This window comes from Mustela lutreola, chromosome 4, assembly GCF_030435805.1.
Source record: "Mustela lutreola isolate mMusLut2 chromosome 4, mMusLut2.pri, whole genome shotgun sequence".
Taxonomy (NCBI): Eukaryota; Metazoa; Chordata; class Mammalia; order Carnivora; family Mustelidae; genus Mustela; species Mustela lutreola.
Window position 1 is genome coordinate 19,499,280 of NC_081293.1, and position 22,643 is coordinate 19,521,922.

The 22,643-nt window shown below is 36.4% G+C and overlaps 1 protein-coding gene across 2 annotated transcripts in view; it reads right to left on the reverse strand.

The window, feature by feature from the left end:
• The window catches only part of MXI1 (MAX interactor 1, dimerization protein), an 80,658-nt gene that overhangs the window by 28,499 nt on the left and 29,516 nt on the right, over positions 1-22,643 (reverse strand). For both annotated transcript variants that reach the window (XM_059173238.1, XM_059173239.1), the window contains exon 3: positions 9,078-9,107. In XM_059173238.1, coding sequence (XP_059029221.1) covers positions 9,078-9,107 — 30 coding nt within the window. The remainder of the gene's footprint in view (positions 1-9,077; positions 9,108-22,643) is intronic.

Sequence of the window (22,643 nt, forward strand, 5' to 3'; positions counted from 1 at the left end):
ACTTCATTCCATCGGTCTGTAAGTCTGTTCTTTGGCCAACACCACGTGGTCTTGATTATGAAGCATAATAGTAAGTTTTGAAATAAGGAAGTATGAGCCTTCTGATTTTGCTCTTTTCAAGATTGTTTTGATTCTTCTGGGTACCTTGCATTTCCATATGAACTTTAAAATCAGTTGTCAATTCCTATTAAAAAGGAAACTGGGATTTTGACAGGTTTTGCACTGAATCTGTAGATCAATATAGGGAGTATTGCCACTTGAACAACATTAAGTAGTAGTTTTCAGGATACAAATCTTTTGCTTCCTTGGTTAAATTTATTCCTAGGTTAATTTTATTCTTTTGCATGCCACTCTAAACAAAATTGTTCTCATAAATTCATTTTCAGACTGGTATATAGAAACACAATTGTTTTTTGTGTGTCAATCCTGAACCTTCCAACTCTTCTAAATTTGGTTATGAGCTCTAATAGGTTTTTTGTATATGTGGATTCCTAAAAAATTTCCATACATCTGACTATAATATCATACGTGGATAAAAATGGATTTATTACTTGCTTTCCAATCTTGATGCTTTTTATTTCTTTCTCTTGCCTAACTGCCGTGGCTAGAACCTCCAGAACAATGTTGAGCAGAAGCTGTAAGAGCAGATATACTTGTTTTATTCCTGATCTTAGGGGAGAGCATTTAGTCTTTCACCACAGTATGATGTTAGTTGTAGGTTTTCAAAAATGCCCTTTACCAGGCTTAGGAAGTTACTATAAGGTATTTTCATACTGAGATTTATTATCTTAGTAATAAACCAAGGCCAAGAGTTTTTGACTAAACTTTACTGAAACCAAAATTACTGAACCCAACCAATCCCAACTGTGGACTTTTGATTCAGCTACAGTCATATATTTCAAACTTACAATAAAAGTTTAGTTTTCCTAACCCCATAACCTGTCTTTAATGCAAGTAAATATCCTTAGGTACTATTAGTTGAGGTAAGAGTTTCAGTGAAAGTTCTGCCAAACCAATCCGGTAATTTCTTTTCCTCCTAACAAACGTAAATTTTTTCTAAAATGTACTCATTTATAAAAGTGCACGCTCTTTTTAAGAAATGTTATACCAACACCCAAAATATGCAGCTAAAACCAGTTACTGTATGCTCCTCCTTCCAAGGAATCCTAAATAATCAGGTAATATACTAAGAAACCACTGCCTAACCCATGGTTACAAAGATTTAGTATTCTGTTTTGTTTTAGGATAAGGTAGATCAAAGCAATCACTCTGTCAAAATATTCATGTCAAATGGGGATTGGATATGTAGATAGTCTAAGGAAGAAATATCGTATTCTTTATCATGTTCAAACCACTGGGATAAATGTAACTAATACATCAAAAATTCTAATACAAAAAAATTGAAATTATTTATGATATTTTAGTCTCCGAGTATATATAAATCTTTGCCCTGTAAAAATACTTGCCATTTTCAACTCACAGAATGAGAAAGAAATAAAGACATGGAGTGGAGACAAGTGGAGCATGAACTCCATCAGGTAAACTATTCCTCTTTACAAAATTACATGTCTGTGCCTTAGTGCACTATATAATATCCTAATGAACTGAAAGAATCAATTAGTTTTTGATTCTCTTCTGATAGCAAGATAAAGTCTGTTATGGTAAAAACCTTTTAAGATGTTCCCAATTATTGGGGTGCCTGGGTGGCTCAGTGGGTTAAGCCGCTGCCTTCGGCTCAGGTCATGATCTCAGGGTCCTGGGATCGAGCCCCTCATCGGGCTCTCTGCTCAGCAGGGAGCCTGCTTCCTCCTCTCTCTCTCTCTGCCTGCCTCTCTGCCTACTTGTGATCTCTCTCTGTGTCAAATAAATAAATAAAATTAAAAAAAAAAAAAAAAAGATGTTCCCAATTATCAAGTTTTTTTTTCATATAATTTATGTTTTAAGAATTCATTAAGTTTTGGGGCACCTGGGTGGCTCAGTTGGTTAAGCACCTGCTTCGGCTCAGGTCATGATCCCATGGTCCTGGGATTGGCCTCACATTGGGCTCCCTGCTCGGCCGGGAGTCTGCTTCTCCTTCTACCCCTCTCCCTGTCCATGATCTCTCTCTCTCTCTCTCTCTCTCTCTCTCTCATGATCTCTGTTCTCACTCACTCTCTCAAATAAGTAAATAAAATCTTTAAAAAAATTCATTGTTTTCCATATACATCCTATGAAATTATTTTACTATAATAATATGCCTGCTGAACTCTCATGTATTTTTGTTGTTGTCATTTTTCACTTAAGCCATTAGAATTCAACTACATATACTATTGATTATGGATATACTCAATAGCACATATAATCATTTTTTCATTCAATAAATACTAACTGAATGTCTGCTTTGTGTAAAGGGTAAATAAAAGAAAGTCCCTGCCTTCCTGAAACCTACATTCTATCAAAGAAGTCCAGTAATCGAAACACAAATAATTCAGACACAGATAAATGTTAAGGGGACAGGAAAGGCAATAGGACAGAGAGTGACTGGGGAACAATTACTGTCCTCTAAGGAGATGACCTGACAACTAAACAATGATGAAGAGCTAGTAGAGCAAGGGTTTTCCAAGCAGAAGGTAGAAGTGCAAAAGCCTTAGGATGAAAATTAACATGATGTGTTTCAGGAAAAGAAACCATGCAGTGTCAGCTTGATCATAGGAGACAAGGGATAGAGTTGTAGGACTTCATAGGTCATAGATTTTACCTAATTGCAACAGGAAGCTGTGGAGGAATTGTAAGTAGAAAAGATATGATCTGATATGTCCTTTTCTTTTCTTTTTTTTTTTTTTAAGATTTTATTTATTTATTTGTCAGACAGAGAGGCAGGCGGGGGGGGGGGGGGCGCAGAGAAGCAGGCTCCCTGCTGAGCAGATCCCAGCATCTGGGATCATGACCTGAGCCGAAGGCAGAGGCTTTAACCCATTGAGTCACCCAGGCACCCCTGATATGTCATTTAAGAGGATCACTCTTGCTGCTATGTGAAGAATGAATTGGAAGGAAAACTGAATGGTAGTAGTTAACTGAAAATAATATTCTTTCTTTATGGTGTTTCTTAGTCCTCTCTCTTCCTAGCTGTTCCCAAGTCCATCACCTGAGTGCTGGTTCCTGTATTCTATGACTACATGAACTACTTCAAAAGCACCCACACTAGTCTCCTTGCTTCTAAACCTAGACTGTACTTTTTTTTCTTTATAAATGCTTTGATCATACTATCTCTTTGCTTCAAAAGCCTCAAAAACTCACCGCTCTCAACAAAAGAAAATCCAAATTCCGTAACATTCAATAACATTGTACAATGTTATCCCAAAACACTTTTCTGGCCTCATTTCCCACTGTTAATCTGATAGACTTTACTCTTGCACTAATGTCTGTCCACTCTGTCCTGAACACAGCTTATGATGTCCCCTTCCATGGCTCTAATCACACCGACCCCTTCCCTTATTTTTTCCATAGATTGAAATTCTATCTCTTCTTCATGATTCAGCATACATTCATTCTCCTTCACAATTCGGAGCAGTGGCTTTTTCTCTATGACCACAGTGTTTTATATCATAACCCAGTATGTACAAGTTTCAAAATTCTCCATTTAACTTTTCTTCAAGCAATGCACTTTGGTATTTCATACTCTTTTAAATTTCCTTTTTCAAAATGACTCACTAAAATGATTACATAGACTACTAGTGGGTTTCAACCTTCAACTTGAAGAACACTTTTTAAAAATTATTTTTATTTTATTTCATTTCATTTTATTTTTTGAGTGTTCCAAGATTCATTGGGAAAATACTTTTAATACACCTTTCTAGACATTTACTGGTAACTAAACTAGATCCTAGTACTAAAAGATGAAATCCATAATTACCAAACTATAATGACCTTAACCTCAAGGATAGGATAAAGTCAGTATCTCATACATCACTTTATCTACCACAATGCCAAACATGGTATTTATTAATCATATAGCTATCATATTTATGATTAGATGGAACCATGGTTAGGGTTGCTTTTGTGTTCCCATCATCTTGTTTCAAATTGTAGTTATGATGGTCAAAATGGCTAGTTTTCAGTAACACTTTGGCCTATACTGTCACCTTCCTACCTTATAGGATGACATAATAGTCTTGCATAGTGCGGGAATACAGTAAGTATTGCATAAATGTCATTTTCATCTTTCCCTCAGAAATATGAGAGAGTCTCCATATGGAGGACGCCATTACCATTCCTCCGAACTGCTTCTTTATTATCCCAATACTCAGGCACTTCTGTTCTGCCAGTATCCTCATTTGGCCCCTCTAGCTTTGCCAAAATTGCAATAAGGGTGAGCCTTTTGTTTCAAAGGAATGACAGCTATTAGGGTTGAATGGCCTCTCCTGCCGTCAGCACTAAGGTTCTTGACCATTAAAGTCTGTTGAAGCCCTGTTAAAATTGTTGACTCTTTCAAAAACAGCACCCGTATTTCAATTAAGAAAATGAAAAAGCAATGAAGTGATCTAAAATCTGTACTGAATGGCTTTTTTTCCCCTCTGGTAAGGACTCAACTGATAAGCCAATGGATAACATGAAATTCTTAAACCTTAAATCTCAAAGATTCATTAATTTCCCCATGAAATGACACAGATTCCTGAGGAATGCAGAACATCTAAATGTACTCTGCTTCTCTTTTACTTCCACCTCCAGAGCCAGTTTCAAGCCATTCTGGGTCTTGGGGCACAAGGGGAAGATATAAGTAACAAATAAAGTCTCTGAACTATCTAGAGTAGACTCAGTGTAACCATCCAGGCTTTAAGCAGAAATAAAGCCCTGGGACTTATCCAAGAAAACCTGAATTCCTTGATAAGTCCCGAAACTACCCTAAGCTTCCTACTGGCCTATCTGCATACTGGGGTAATTGTAAGCCAAACTACAATCGGCTTGCCAGATTCCAAATCTCTACCATGAGCCTTTCCTCTGAGATGCGGGAGTATGGACCTCAACATTTGTCGGCTATTCTCTCCTTGAGGCCAGAACCAGGGCTTCAACAATCATAGGGCTTTGGGATAGCCTTAATTTGGAATTCTTCTGTTAATCACTAACAATTTAAAATCATCTACATTAATTCTCATTGCTTTGCTGCAATAATAAACACTAACTCAGAGCAGCTTTATATGCAAGATATTAAACCAAGTAAAAAAAAAGTAACTCCTGACATAATATATCATATGTAAAGTGGCAAAATCTCAAGAATATGAATTACTTTAGGAATATCTTCTCAGAATGAAGACAAAATCAAATTACCCTTTTGATAGTGAATTACTTTCCTCATGTAAATTCACACTCAAAAGCAAATGAGAGGCAAATCCAGGTTAACTTTTTTCTTTAATGTATCAAATAAAAATGTTGTCTAGGTCCGGTGCAGGGGAGGAGAACCATTGAATAGAACAGGTGGGGGCTTAAAAAGGTAATAACAATACAGATGTAAATTTTAAAAGTATTCCTGTGCTGCCTTCTTGCTATTTGACTAAAACACCTCCTTCACTTTAAATCATCCTGTGTTTACCAATATTTGTATTTTTTGCTAGATCACAACCTCTAACTTTTCAGAAGTAGAGTGCAGGTTATTAAATTGGATTCTTCCTTTGGCACTCACCTTCTGACACATTCCACTAAGGTTGAGATTTATTTATATGGATAACTACCCCTTTTAAAAACAAATGCATCTGGGAAAGATTAATTCTATATTACCTTTCAATTAAGCCTCAAGGAAGAGAGGAAAGGGAGAAAGAAGAAAACAGAAGAGGACGAGAGAATCATGTCTTAAGGGAGGTAGGGTGGGAAATCAGCCAGAGAGTCTTAGACCTGGGGCACCTGGGTGGCTTAGTTGGTTAAGCGTCTGCCTTTGGGCTCAGGTCCTGATCTAAGGGTCCTGATCCCAGAGTCCTGGGATCGAGCCCCACATGGGGCTCCCTGATCATCGGGGAGTCTGCTTCTCCCTCTGCTTCTGCACACTCCTTCTGTCTTTGTCTCCCTCAAGTAAATAAATATAGAATCTTTAAAAAAAAAGAAGAGAGAGAGAGAGTCTTTGACCTAAGTAAATAAAATGGGAAAAAATGCCTTCACTGGAGACACTGGTGTTCATATAATATCCAGCAAAAGCTGCATGTTATACCTGTGCCACAGACAGATGCTATATTAAACAACTTTAGGACATATCAAAGTAATAATATGGGTGATAAAGTTATCAAGAAGTCAGAATTGATACATGGAATGCATTAAATAAAATTTACTCAAAGACTTAATAAGCTCCATTCTAAACAGTTTACTGAAGAGTCTCTTCAGTGTTAAAGGTTTTTGCCAGCTTTCCAATGAGGGTCTCCCAAGGACTACATTCAGGTGGGTGAAATAATTATGAAAGCCACGTGTTTATCAGTATTTAAAACATGTGGTCCAATATATACTCTATGCTCTAATTTAAAATACAATATAAGGGGGGCACCTGGGTGGCTCAGTGGTTTAAAGCCTCTGCCTTCGGCTCGGGTCATGATCCCAGGGTCCGGGGATAGAGCCCCGCATCGGGTTCTCTGCTTAGCAGGGAGCCTGCTTCCTTTCCTCTCTCTCTCTGTCTCTCTGCCTCCCCGTGATTTCTGTCTGTCAAAATAAACAAAATCTTTAAAATACAATATAAGGTTTTAATTTTAGAATCCTCAGAGCTGTCACTTCTTAGTGTCTTTGCCATGTTTAAACTAGCCAGCTACTTCCTTTAACACACCAGAAATAAAAGGCAGAGAAGAGATTCTTTAAAATGAAAGGTGGGGGGGTGGGCGCCTGGGTGGCTCAGTTGTTAAGCGTTGGCCTTTGGCTCAGGTCATCAAGCCCCGTGTTGGGCTCCCTGCTCAGTGGGGAGTCTGCTTCTCCCACTCCCACTCCCCTTGTTTGTGTTCTCTCTGTAAAATAAATAAAAATCTTTAACATAAATAAATAAATAAGATGTAAGGTTTGCCAAACTGCTTTGCCACAAAGCAGTTTTTTACGAAACCACTTAACTTTGCTCCAGTTTTAATACTGCTTCACTCAATATTATGCTTCTATCAACTATAAATGCATCAAATGCTAGGTACTGAGGTTACAAAACTGTACAAAACAGAATCTCTCGGGATGCCTGGGTGGCTCAGTCAATTAAGCATCTGCCTTAGGCTCAGGTCATGTTCCCAGGATCCTGGGATCCAGTCCCAAATCACCAAGTTCCTTGCTCAGTGGGGAGCCTGCTTTCCCCCTCTGGCAGCTCCCACCACTTGTGCTCTCTCTCTCTCTGACAAATAAAATCTTAAAAGAAAAAAAAGAAAGAATCTCTCCCTTTGAAGCAGCCGTAGTTATTCAGCAGAAAGAGACATATGAACGGATAATTGCAATACTACCTGAGTAAGTTTTACAAGAGAGATGAACACAGCATTGTTCAAACACAGTAGTAAAAGCCACTAAGTCAGCCTGGAGAACTATGCAGAGACTGTTAAGGAGGATTTGACATTTAAATTCATCTGCAGTGAGGTAGTTAGGTTAGTCAATCTGTAAAGTCCCTTCTATTTAAAAAAAAAGGTAGGACAAAAAAATTGAAGGTCATGGAAATCTTGTTTGTCAAAAACGGCTGATGCAGATTATTTCAGTTCGTTGTTTATTAATCTAATCTCTGTATCAAAAACAAAATATTGTACTCATACAATCCTCATCTTCTCTCCCAAACTTGTCCTCTTCCTACATTCCCTTTCTTGGTAAATAGTAATACTATCTAAAACTTAACCTTCCATGGTCAACTAACCACCGATTTCTACTGATTCTACTCCCCAGAGTCTCTTTTTTCTACTTCTATCTCCAGTAATTCCCATCATCCCTTACATTGGAAGCTTCCAATAGCTTCCAAAAGAGTTTTCTTGCCTCTGAGATTCCTTCTCCCAATCAACCAAGTGTTCACATTATGGCCAAAATAATTTTCCAAAGGAAAATTTTACAAATCTGATCACATAAACAACCCATCTTAAAAATCACTGAACTGGGGGCGCCTGGGTGGCTCAGTGGGTTAAGCCTCTGCCTTCCGCTCAGGTCATGATCTCAGGGTCCTGGGATCGAGCCCCACATCGGGCTCTCTGCTCAGCAGGGAACCTACTTCCTCCTCTCTCTCTCTGCCTGTCTCTCTGCCTCCTTGTGTTCTCTGTCAAATAAATAAATAAAATCTTAAAAAAAAAAAAATCACTGAACTGCTTCCCATTGTTCTCAGAAGCAGCCCAAACTCTTCAGCATAGTTGTCAATATCTGGCTTGGCTTACACCCTGCTACAATCTTCAATATAGTACTCATACTGAGTGTCTTGGAGTTTTCTCAATATACCATACTCACTCACCATCCTCTGTAGAGCCTTCCAAAACTCCCTCAAAAGAAAATCAGATGACTCTCCAAAGCAATCTTTCACCTTCTGCTTCTCCATTACCGTACTCACCACACTATACAGTATTTTAATTACCTGTCTGTCTCCCCCAGGAAGCTGTAAGCTCCTCAAGGACAAAAACTACATCACACATTCTTGTATTTCTTATCTAAAGCAGTATGCTTGCCTGGCACTGACATATACTTCATGCTCAATAAAGATTAGTTGAATGGATGATGAATAAATGAACAAATGAATGAAGAAACTGCAAAGAAAGAGACATCCAATGACCGACAATTTGTCCTAATATTTAATAGCTACACTACAGAAACCTTTATTCTGTCTACCTATAGCATGACCATATTTAAATCATAAGCCTTTCCCAGTTAACTTGTTTTCAGAAACATAAAGAAAGGTGGCTACACCATAAACTCAAAATTCAAATGAGCTTAAGATTTACGGATGTCCTCCAGTTTAGACAGTATAAACATACTACTTAAGTCTTTTTTTTAATACATATATACCAGAATCACGATATCCTATACATTTAAAAAATAAAAATATAACTACATACATGCTATTACATTATTTTCATAGGTAAAACACTGAGTTTGCTTTTTAACGTAAATGAAAGCTGCACTCATCACTGACTCACCGATTCTTTTCCAGCTCATTGTGTGTAGACCTAAAAGGAAAACAAAAAAGACCATTTAGCCACTTGCTGCTAGGCTATGGAAAGGGGGATTAGTTACTGCTATACCACACCCAGCAAATTCCTTTAACAATGCAATATATAGTCAGACTTCTACAATCTCACTCATCAGGAAGAAACAGTCTACATTCAATAGAACTATTTATTTGGATATGGGGTCTTCAGCTAACAACTAACTCTTCTGACACTGGTGTTTCGCTCTTATTTTAATAAAATTAATCCTAGCACATGTTCTCTTGCCTACTTCTAATAACCTACATTTTGTTTATTTGTAGATTTTTAATTTAAACATTATCCCATTTTTGTTTAAAAAGAAAAATGTACTTCTATGTCCTCTTCTACCTCTACTTAGTAACTCCGAAACAGAGGGAGAAAAACGTCTTGGCTAGCACAGAAGCCTACAGGTTTGCCTTACTGCTAAGTGATACAAATTCAAGCTTTCCTGCCATTTGTGTAAAACAAAGTTATACAATGAAGGAAATAATATAAATCAAAGAAAATACATTAACAAAATCAAGAAACACACTTTTAAAAGACTGGGAGGATACGCCCCAAAATGCTAATAATGGTTATTTTCTTTTGGGGACTATTTTTCATTTTGCTTATCAGTATTTGTTATAATAATACTCATCATCTACTGAACAAGTATAGTGTCTGCTAAACAGTGTATTAAGCAGTTAACATACAATATTTCATTTTATCCCCAAACAACTCTTGTTTTCTAAGTAAGCTCATTGTGTGTAGACCTAAAGGAAAACAAAAAAGACTTATATGCTTCCTTACATAAGATCTCTGAGCCTCTGAGAACCTCTGAGAGGTGGAGACATGCTCTTGTCCCCAGAGTAGAAGTAGTAGCTTTGATTTAAGCCCAGGTCTCTCTTACTCCAAAACCCAAATTCTTTTTTTTTTTTTTTTTAAGTTTTTATTTATTTATTTGAGAGAAAGAGAAAGCACGAGCAGCAGGAGGGGCAGAGGGACAGAGTGATAAGTAGATTTTGCACTGAGCAAGAAGCCCAATGGGGGGTTTAATCCCGGGACTCTAGGATCATGACCTGAGCCAAAGGCAGACACCTATCGGAGTGAGCCACCCAAATGCCCCAAAACCCAAATTCTTTTTTTAAAATTTTTTAAATTTTTAATTTTTTTTAAAGAATTATTTATTTATTTGACAGAGATCACAAGCAGGCAGAGAGGCAGGCAGAGAGAGGGGGAAGCAGGCTCCCTGCTGAGCAGAGAGCCCAGTACAGGGCTCCATCCCAGGACTCCTAGATCATGACCTGAGCCGAAGGCAGAGGCTTAACCCACTCAGCCACCCAGGTGCCCCCAAATTCTTTTTTTTTAAAAATTAACATATAATGTATTATTTGCTTCAGGGGTACAGGTCTGTGAATCATCAATCTCAAAATCCAAATTCTTAACTACATGGTGAAGAGAGGTTAGAACACAGAGGCTAAGGCCAGACTGCTGGGGTCAAATAGTGTGTGGCCTAAAGTGCCTTCATTTCTCTGTGCTCAGTTTCCTCATCTGTAAAATAGGAAAACTGACAGTATGTGTCCTCACGTGATTGTTATGAGGAATAAACAACTTTATACTGAAGAGCAAAATAACAAAGTCTAAAGTTAGCTATTATTAGAATTATGTTACAAGTTCTCTTAAATGAACATGTACTACTTTTATAATAATTTAGCATTAACAATAATAGTAATTTTATATAAGAGAATTTAAGTTCCTGTCACCAGAACTAAAACTTTAATAATTTAATATATCCTGGTTAATTTCAAATGTTTTCAGAATATCACATTACTAATAACTTTAATCTGATTATTATTCCAGTGGATATTTAAAAATTATATTTCTAAACTTTAACAATAGGAGTGTCTTTGTCAGTCTTATAATTTGTAGAAATTTTACCCACTGTTTTAGTTCAATAGCCAAAAGCCTTCTTTGAGTTATTGTATCCTGTCCACTTTTTCCTTTCTTAATGGTATCGTAAGGTCCAAGTGACACAGGATGAAAAAGACTAATGTTCATTTTCAAGAGATTGTCTTAATAAAAGAATTTCTCCCTTAAAAGGTTAAAAAAAAAGAAAAAAAAAGAAATTTTTAAGATGCTTCAAGAGTTCAGCCAAATGAACAGCAAGGATATGCATAATTCAGATGAAAGAAATCATAAAAACACAGAACTTCCAGTTTAACAGACCCAAGAGCTCAAAACCTAATAAATAAATTACAACCAAATCTCTATCACTACATAATTATTTATAAAAACTTTTTTTTTAAGATTTTATTTATTTATTTGACAGAGAGAGATCACAATAGGCAGAAAGGCAGGCAGAGAGAGGGGGAAGCAGGCTCCCTGCTGAGCAGAGAGCCCAATGCAGGGCTCGATCCCAGGACCCTGGGATCATGACCTGAGCCAAAAGCAGAGGCTTTAACCCACTGAGCCACCCAGGCGCCCCTGAAAACTTTTTTTTAAGATTTTATTTATTTATTTGACAGAGAGAGAGAGAGATCAGAAGTGCAGAGGTAGAGGGGGAAGCAGGCTCCCTGTTGAGCAAAGAGCCCAATGTGGGGCTCTATCCCAGGACCCTGAGATCATGACCTGACCAGAAGGCAGAGGCTTAACCCACTGAGCCCGACCCAGGCACCCCTTATTTATAAAAACGTTTAAGTTCTTTTTTGTCAAAGTAAACCAGTAAATCAGAAGAGGAAAAAGACATATCTTAAACAGGTTTAAAATAAAGAATATTGTTCAAAATTTGAATGGGTATTCAATATAAAATTCCCCAACCCCTCATAGTAAGTTTTGCTTTAATTGCCTTTATCTGAAGAAAACTTAGAACAAGTGAAACAAACAATGGAATACTAAAGTAAGTAATAACGGAAACAATCTATTTAGAGAGAGGTAGACTATTTACCATAAACTTTTTCTAAACAGTTTGGAAATCCCACACATGGCCATAAATACAAAAGAATATATACATCCAAAGACAACCAACTGTTGAATTTCAATATTGTATTAAGCTTATTATCAAAGCTAGCACCAAAAGAACATAATCTGACCCACTGCTGTGAACAAAATTAAAACAGCAGGTTCTACCCCTCTCTCTCAGCCTTTTATTTATCTCCTTTCTAAAAAAATATAAAATAGCCAAGAATATGAACTTTTCCACCAAACCAATAATTACATGTCATATTTAGTTATACCATTTGTAACATTTAACAACATTTTCAAATACGAAGAAATAAAAATGATCATGTATTTAATAATCTTTACCATACTGTCATGATCTTCCAATTAAAAAAAAAATGCATCTGTAGTACTTCTATTTTGATGGCTTTTGTACCTGTCATCTCAAGTCAACAAATACTTTGCTTCTTTAAGACTGTCTTAGGCTACAGGGCATCAAAGATAGTCTCTAGTTGATAAATTTAAGACATGTATAAGAATAATTATAATTCAAGGCAAAATAAATATATGAAGAAAAGTACAAAGTATTGTGGGAGTTTAAAGTAGGCAGAATTCACTTCCAAATGTGGCTTTCAGGGTAAATTTTAGGAAAAGGTAGCATTTGGTATGAATCTTAAATGATGACTATTTGCTACTAGTAGAGGCTGGACCTGGAAGGGAGAGGACGTACCAAGTGGAAAGGAGCGTAAATAAAGCAGCACAGCTGGCCCACTACTATATGGTCAACTAATTTTCAACAAAGCAGGGAAGAATACCCAATGGAAAAAAGACCTTACAACAAATGGTGCTGGGAAAACTGAATAGCAACACACAAAAGAATGAAACTGGATCATTTTCTTACACCATGCACAATAATAAATACAAAATGTATGAAAGGACTAAATATGAGACAGGAAACCATCAAAATCCGACAAGAGAACACAGGCAGTAACCTCTCTGACATCAGCCATAACAACTTCTTAAGTCTCCTGAGGCAAGGGAAACAAAAGCAAAAATAAAATACTAGGACTTCATCAAGATAAAAAGCTCTTTATCTTCATCAAGATAAAAAGTACAGCAAAGGAAACAATCAACAAAACTAAAAGTTAACCTTTGGAATGGGAGAAGATACTTGGAAGTGACATATCTGATAAAGGGTTAGTATCCAAAATACATAAAGAACTTCTAAAACTCAATACCCAGAAAACAATTCAGTTTAAAAAAAAATGAGCAGAAAACATGAACATTCTTCCAAAGAAGACATACAGATGGCCAGCAGACTCGTGAAAAGATGCTCAAACACCATTCATCATCAGGGAACTGCAAATCAAAAACTACAATGAGGTATCACCTCACACCAGTCAGAAAGGCTAAAATTAACAGCACAACAGATCTTGGCAAAGACACAGAGAAAGGAGAACCCTCTTACATTGTTGGTGGGAATGCAACCAGTGCAGCCACTCTGGAAAACAGTATGGAGGTTCTTCAAAAAGTTAAAAATAGAACTAACCTATGATCCAGCAATTGCTGGGTATTTACCCAAAGGATACAAAAATACTGATTCCAAGGGGCACATGAATCCCGATGTTTATAGCAGCATTTTCCACAACAGCCAAACTATGGAAAGAGCCCAAATGTTCATCAACTGATGAATGAATAAAGAAGTTGTGGTATATGTATACAATGGATTGTTACTCACCAATAAAAAAAGACTGAAATAGTTCATTTGCAATGATGCGAATGGGCCTAGATAGTATTATACTAAAAGAAACAACTCAGAGAAAAGTAAATACCATATAATTTCACTCTCAGATGTGGAATTTAAGAAACAGAACAGATGAACATGGTGGGGAAAAAAGAGTGAGGCAAACCATAAAACAGACTCTTAACTACTGAAAACAAACTGAGGGTTGCTGGAGGGGAGGTGATAGGGTGATGGGTTAAATCAGTGATGGATATTAAGAAGGGTACTTGTGGGAGCACCTGGGTGGCTCAGTAGGTAAAGCCCCTGCCTTTGGTCAGGTCATGATCTCAGGGTCCTCGGATCGAGCCCCACATCAGGCTCTCTGCTCAGCAGGGAGCCTGCTTCCCCTCCTCTCTCTGCCTGTCTCTCTGCCTACTTGTGATCTCTCTCTCTGTCAAATAAATAAATAAAATATTAAAAAAAAAAAAAAGGAGGGTACTTGTGATAAGCACTTGGTGTTCTCTGTAAGTGATGAAGTGATGAATCATTAAATCCTACACCTGAAACCTGTATGCTAACTAACTGAAATTTAAATAAAAACTTGGAAAATAAATAATATAAATAAGCAGGGCTATGAAGTCCAAAGCAAAACCAGAGAACAACAACGTATAGGTCATGAAGATCTGTGGTTTTAGAGGAAAAAAGTCCTGAGTCTTAACTCTATCACTCACATTAGCTGTATGATTTGAAACAAATTACTTAACCTCTCTGATTAACAGTTTCCTCACTTGTAAAACAAATAATAACATGTGGCTTGGCTGGATTACTGTGAGAATGAGAGGAAAATATGTAAAAGCATCTAACACATAATAAACATTCAGTAAATGTTTTAGTCATTGCAACTACACTTAATATTTTTAATAAAACTAAAAATATACTACCTAAAACAATTAAGTATATACTACATGAGGCAATAAATTGATACATTCTCAACAACACTTGAGATTAGCCTGGAAATAAACAAACAACCATAATGATGAAAAAAGAAACTGAAAGAAAAGAGAAGTATTTCGGTCATTTAGTCAGCTGTGAAAACAGTACAAGGTTAGGGTCTGAGAGAGAGAGAGAGATGACTAATTACATGTACATGAAGAAAATGATGATCCAAATAGTGCTGACAACAAAGGAGTATCACATACTAGTATACTCAGAAACAAACTTTTTGCTTCTCTGAGCCTATTATGTCCAACCAAATCCTTCGAATAACATACCATTGCGATATTCAATTATGGTAAGTTCTCTGTAAGGTTGAGATGTTCTAATAATCCATTGGGTTAGCCCACTTTTCTTCTCCAAATAAAATGCACCTCTGAAAGCAAACACTAATGAATTGTAGCCTTTCAGACACCCTTACTCTGAATTCTTAACAACTTCCAGGGACGGAGAAAAGACATTTCTATCATTTTATCAGTGAATCGCAGGTAATCTTTTTCACAAATAATATCCCTTTAAGGGAGACACATTAAGGAATTCACTATTTGGGAGTCATTATTTCAACCAGATCTGTGACTTTTCACGGACTACAACACGGCTTTAATACATAAACTTTTAATTCTGTGGTGTGTAGTTTGGTGGCAGTCAATGCAATGAAGCAAAGAACTGACATGGAACAAAACCGTACAGTTTGGCTCAAGAGTAGTGCCACTGTGGAAGAAAACTAAAAGCCCCCATGCCCAGAATTAATACTCTTCCAGCAAAAGAAAAGACCTCTCTATCTTTGTTGAGTTAATGAGCAAGCCCCAAATTTGTTAACATTTTTGTTCCACTTGCGTTGTGAAATGAACATTGTCCTCCACATGATGAAAATAACACATTCTCTGAAGCTAAACACGTATCTTCTAATTGTATCCTAAAGTTTATATCTCCTTAACATATACTCAAAAGGCAAGAAAAACAGAAAACCTCAGCCACATCACAGGTGGGGTCTCTGAAGTATATACCTGAAGGGGGCTGATGAGAATACAGAATTTTTTGTTGCCGGTGGTATAATACAGTGTTGAATAAAGTTTGAAAAACACTGTAATAGAAGATCATGCTAATTGCCAATAAAGTAATTCTTTTTTAAATTAAATTTTACTTAAGTATAATTAACATACAGTGTTAAATTAGTTTCAATACAACGTAATGATTCAACAATTCTACACATTCCTCAGCGCTCACCTGGTAAGTATAGTGACCGAACAATATTATTACAATTTTACTGACTACATCCTCTATGTCATACTCTTCATCTTCAAGATGTATTTTTTAAAGATTTTATTTAAGTGTTTGAGAGAGAGAGAGAGCACACACATGCATGCACACTTTCGGGGGTAGGCGCAGAGGGAGGAGCAGACTCCTCGCTGAGCAGGGAGCCCGACAGGAGGCTTGATCCCAGGACCCCGAGATCATGACCAGAGCCAAGTGCAGACACTTAACCAACTGAGCCACCCAGGTGCTCCTCACCTTCATGACTTATTAAAGTAATTATTTCAAAAAGATAACTTTGTATATTTATTTCTATCAAAGGTACACATTTCTAAAAACCATTAAAAACCATAAACCTTGAACATTGCAGGCTTTTAGGAAACCTGCCTTATAAGGAATGTATTGCTTTTTTCTTACGAATAACAAAAACATAATCACCCCAATAACTAAAGCCACAAAAAAGCAAGTGTCTAAAAAAGATACATAAGAATAACTACAATCAATAAAATTTCTCTCAAAACTTACATAACAAAACTGAATATATACAATCCTTATGACTCAGCATTTCCACTCGTTGGCAAATACCAAACTAATATATTTTCATCGATGGACATACAAAAGAATACTCATTCTTTTCATACTAGCCAAAAACTGGCAACAAACATCCATCAATAATGGAGTAAATAAACAAACTGTGAAGTAAAGAAAATGCAAGATATCAAAATTTGTTTGATGCAGCTAAAGCAGTATTTCAAGAGAAATGTTTAGCTTTAAATCCTTATGCTGGGGGTGGAGTCTAAATCAATGATCTGAGATTCCACTTTTAGAAGTTAGAAAAAGAAGCAAACTAAACTGAAAGAAGTTGAGCAATGGTTCTCAGCTATGCACTATTTTGCTCACCAGCAGGTAACTGACAATGTCTGTAGACATTTTCAAATATTACAGTGAGGGGATCACTGGCATTTTGTGAGGAGAGGTCAAGGATGCTGCTAAAGACCCTATGATGATCAAAACAGTTATCTGCCCAAAATTGTCCATCGTGCTGAGGCTGAGAAACTCTGAAATAGAGGAAAGAAATAATAAAGCCAAGAAGAGGAATAAAGAAAATAAGAAACAGGAAGCAACAGAGAATATCAATTAACACCGAAAGTTGACTTTAAAAAAGCCAGTAAAATTAACAAACTTCTAAGACAAAAAAGACAAAAATTGACAAACTTCTAAGAAAAAAAAGACAAAAATTACTAATATAAACAAAGAAGTAATATCAGGATGAAAAAGTACACATCATTATAGATCCTATACACATTACAAGGATGATAAGAGAATATTATAAACTTTATGCCAATAAATTCAAACAACTTAGATGAAATGGAAAAATTTCTTTTTTTTTTAAGATTTTATTTATTTATTTGACAGAGAGAGAGAGATCACAAGTAGGCAGAGAGCAGGCAGAGAGGTGGGGGGGCGGGGGAAGCAGGTTCCCTGCTAACCAGAGAGCCTGATGAGGGGCTCCATCCCAGGACCCTGGGATTATGACCTGAGCCGAAGGCAGAGGCTTAACCCACTGAGCCACCCAGGTGCCCCATGACTGCAATGATTTTTAAATAAAAACTCTGGAATGTGAGGCTCAGGTGACCTTCCTGGTTAGTAAATACATGAACATGCCAGGAAGGTAATGCATCTTGATTCCACAGGAAAATGACATAGAAGCTCCATGTTCACAACTCTCCCAGACTTTGCCCCATATTTCTCTTCATTTGGCTGGTCCTGATTTCTATTATTTATAATACAATTTGAAATCATAAGTATAGTGCCTTCCTGAGTTCTCTGAGGAGTTCTAGTGAATTATCAAACCTGAGGGGATTAAGAACCCCTAAATCTGTAGCCAGTTAGTCAGAAATTAGCCAGTTATTACAGCTGGCATTTATGGTGAGGACAGTCATGATTAGAACTGCACCCTTGGGGCGCCTGGGTGGCTCAGTGGGTTAAAGCCTCTGCCTTCAGCTCAGGTCGTGATCCCAGGGTCCTGGGATCGAGCCCCAAGTTGGGCTCTCTGCTCTGCAGGGAGCCTGCTTCCTCCGCTCTCTCTCTCTCTCTGCCTGCCTCTCTGCCTGCTTGTGATTTCTCTCTGTCAAATAAATAAAATTAAAAAAAAAAAAAAACCACTGCACCCTTAAACTTGTGGACACGGTGCTAACTATGGGTGGCTGGTGTCAGTATCACAAAATATACCATGACCACAAAGTGTTTATTCTAGGAATGCAAGACTAATTTAAGATTCAACAAAAATACCAGTCAATGTAACTGACTGCATTAACAGAATAATTTGAAAAATACAGTATAATCTCAATAAATGCAGAAACACATTTAACAAAATTCAGCATCTATTCATGACTTAAAAAAAAAAACCTCAGTAAATTAGGAAAGAAAGGAATTTCCTGAACCTGCGAAAAGGCATCTACAAAAAATACAACTATAATACTCAATGGTGAAAGAGAATCCAAATTTTCTCAAGATTAAGAACAAGGAATAATTCACCCTCACCATTGCTCTTCAGCACCATATTAGAGGCCTCACCAATGAAATAAGGCAGAAAAAAGAAACATCATATACAATGGAAATGAAGAAGTAAAATATCTGTACTGCAAACAACATCACTTATTATCTATTTAGAAAATTCTAAGGAATATACAAATTATTAGAACTAATTTAAGAAATTCAACATCCATTTATAATAGCATCAAAGAGATGCTAAATACTAAATACTAAATACTAAATACCTAAGGATAAATTTAACAAATTATATACATTCTGAAAAAATACAAAACATTGCTAAACTATGAAAACATCCAAATAATTGAGTAAATGAAGAGATATACCATGGTCATGAATCAGAAGATTCAAGATTGTTCAGATGTGTGAAGTCTCTCTAAATTAATCTACAGATTCAATACAATCCGAATCAAGATTCTAATAGGCTTTATTGTAGAAACTGACAAGGAGATTCTATAACATATGTTAAAGTGCAAAAGACCTAGAATAGGCAAAAGAAGAACCACACTGGAAGATCTATTGATTTCATGACTTATTTAAAAAAAAAAAAAAAAGGGGGGGGTGCCTGGGTGGCTCAGTCAGTTTAGGTGTCTGCCTTTGGCTCAGGTCATGATCTCTGGGTCCTGGGTCCTACTCAGTGAGGAGTCAGCTTCTTGCTCTCTTTCTGCCCCCGCCCCCTGCTTTGTGTGTGTGTGCACGGTCTCTCTTGCTCTTTCACTCAAATAAAATCTTTTAAAAAAAAAAAAAAAAACCCTAAGTAATGAAGACATTGTGGTTTTGGAATAAAAATAAATATTTTGGGAAAAAAAAGGAAAGGAAAAAAGAATTTTGATCAATGGACCAATCATAGACTCACACATATGTGGTCAACTGATTTCCTACAAAGATCCTAAGGAAATTCAATGGAGAAAGTAGAGTCCAAAAAAAAAAAGTATATTTGCCAAAAAATGAACATTAGCCCTCACTTCACACCTTCTACAAAAATTAACTCTAAATGAAACTTAGATCTAAATATGAAACCTAAAACTATAAGACTGCTAGGGGAAAACAAGAGAAAATCTTTCATGATTTTGAATTATACAGAGATTTTTAGGACATTAGAATCACAAATAATAAAAGACAAACATTATAAACTGAACTTCATCAAAATATGCAACTTTGGTTCTTCAAAAGACACTGTTAAGAAAATGATAGAGGCAAACCCTACGTAGGAGAAAACATTTGCAAAACACATATGTAATAAAGAACTTGTATCCAGAATTTACAAAGAACTCTTTTTTTGAAAGTCTTTGTATATTTTAAATAAGTCTTTTATTTAGATGTTATTTATTTATTGGGGTGAGGTGGGGGGCAGAGGAGGGGAGAGGGTATTTCAAGCAGACTCTGTGCTGACGAGCCCCTTGACACCATCTGAGCTGAAACCAAGAATCTGATACTTGGCCGACTAAGCCATCCTGGTGCCCCCAGAATTTACAAAAGAACTATTTACAGACCAACAAGAAACAAACAACTCAAAAGAAAAAAGGTAAAAAACATCATTAGATACTTCACCAAAGAAGATATATCAATAGCAAATAAGCCCATAGAAAGACGCTCAAGATCACTAGTTATAAGGAAAATGTTATCTAATCCACAAGTTATTCTGACACACCCACTAGAAAGGCTAAAATTTAAAAGACTGACAATACCATGTGCCAACCAGGTTGTGGGGTTACTGGAAGTCTCCTACACTGCTAGTCAGAATATAAAATGGTACATGGGGTGCCTGGGTGGCTCAGTGGGTTAAGGCCTCTGCCTTCGGCTCGGGTCACGGTCCCAGGGTCATGGGATCGAGCCTCAAATCGGGCTCTCTGCTCAGGAGGGAGCCTGCTTCCTCCTCTCTCTCTATGCCTGCCTCTCTGCCTACTTGTGATCTCCATCTGTCAAATAAATTAATAAAATCTTAAAAAAAAAAAAAGGATATAAAATAGTACAGATACTTTTGGGAATGCTTTGACAATTTCTTTATAAAGTTAAATATATATTTATTATATGACCTAGAAATTCCAATCCTAGGTATTTATCTAAGAAAAATGAAAACATACATCTACAAAAGAACTGTCCATGGAAGTACATGGAATCTTTACTTATAACAGCTAAAAACTATATACAACCTGAATGTCTATCAACTGGTGAATGGATAGACAAATTGTGGTAGATCCATACAATGGATTATTACTCAGCAATATAAAATATTGCTGAGTAATTATTATTATTAAATTATTACTCATCAATATAAAATTATTAAATTAAATTATTAAATTAAAATTATTAAATTATTACTCGGCAATATAAAAATATGAACTACTGAAACAGAAAAACTGAATCTCAAAAAACACTATGCTAAGTGAAAAGAGTTTGACACAAAAAGAGTATATACATGATTCCTCTTATATGAAACTCTAGAAATGGCAAAACTGCAGTGACAGAAAACATGTGAGAAGTTGCCAGGTCCAAGAGACAGAGATAGAAAACTGACTGGAGAGAAGCACGAAGTAATGTTTTGAGTTGATAAACATGCTCTTTATTATAATTTTGCTGGAGGCTGCATGACTGTATACATATGTCAAGTCACTGAATTATACACTAAAAACTGGGGAATTTTATTGTATGGAAATTATATCCAAATAAAACTTATTTTTCAAAAAAGTAATAAAACTCAGGGCACCTGGGTGGCTCAGTGGGTTAAAGCCTCTGCCTTCGGCTCAGGTCATGATCCCAGGGTCCTGGGATCAAGCCTCGAATTGGGCTCTCCGCTCAGCAGGGAGCCTCTCTCTCTCTCTGCCTGCCTCTCTGCCTACTTGTGATCTCTGTCTGTCAAATAAATAAATAAAATCTTTAAAAAAATAAAAAAATTAAATTAAATTTTAAAAAGTAATAGAGCTTATCCAGAAATTAAGGCAATAATCTACTGTACCATAAAGCACTCAAAAAATGAGAATAAAATGTCAATTCTTTATTGTGGGAGACTAATAATATAAATTACTAGAAAGAACATGATTTAAAAACCTCATTCTTTTGGGAAATATCTATATTTATGTGTACTTGAAAAAAATTTTCATTTCCGGCATACAATTAATCTGCTGTTAGTGAAGAGTAGAGTCAAGTCTTCATCTTCCATAACAGGAAATCAATAACATAACAGGAAATCAGATAATAAGCAGAATAAGTTTATTTAAAAAAAATTTTTTTTAAGATTTTATTTATTTGGAGAGAAAGAAATAGAGCAGGGGAGGGGCACAGGGAGGATTTCAAGCAGACCCTACACTAAGCACAGGGCCTGATGGGCTTGATCTCATGATGCTGAGATCATGACCTGAGCAGAAATTAAAAGTCAGATGCTTAACTGACTAAGCCACCCTATGACTCTCAGAATAAGCTTCTTATTTAGAAATAAGTAAGGAGGGGCACCTGGCTGGCTCAGCTGGAAAAGCCTGCATCTCTTGATCTCAGGGTCGTGAGGTCAAGCCCCATGTTAGGTGCAGAGATTACTTAAATAAGTAAAAACTTAGAAAAAAAAGAAAAGAGAAAAGGAGAAAAAAGGAAAAGAAAAGAAGTAAGAAAGCAAACAGCCAATGAACTGTGAGATCACTGAAGTGGTGGCCTCTAGGAAGTAGAAACTGGAAGGGGAAAGATGAGGCAGAGGAATGTTAATCTTCTTTATAAGTCATTTAGTATTAGCGGAGTCGTACAACTATATACATCTCCTACTTTTTTTTGGAAATGTTAAGAATTTAAAATAAAAAATAACTACTTCACTTTTTAATCTTAGTAGTGCCAGAAATTAAGAAGTATCTAATACATACTAAAGTTACACATTACTCATGAAATCATCACTTTTTAGGTGAGAGAATAATGTTAAAAACCAGAGAGAATTTTGAAAATTAAAATTATTGCTCTTAAGCATACTTCCAAAAGTTAAAACAGGACATTTAATTTTGATAACACATAATATATGATAACACAGAGCAACATTCTAAAAACCTTTAAAAATGTAGAAAGTTGGGGCACCTGGGTGGCTCAGTGGGTTAAGCCGC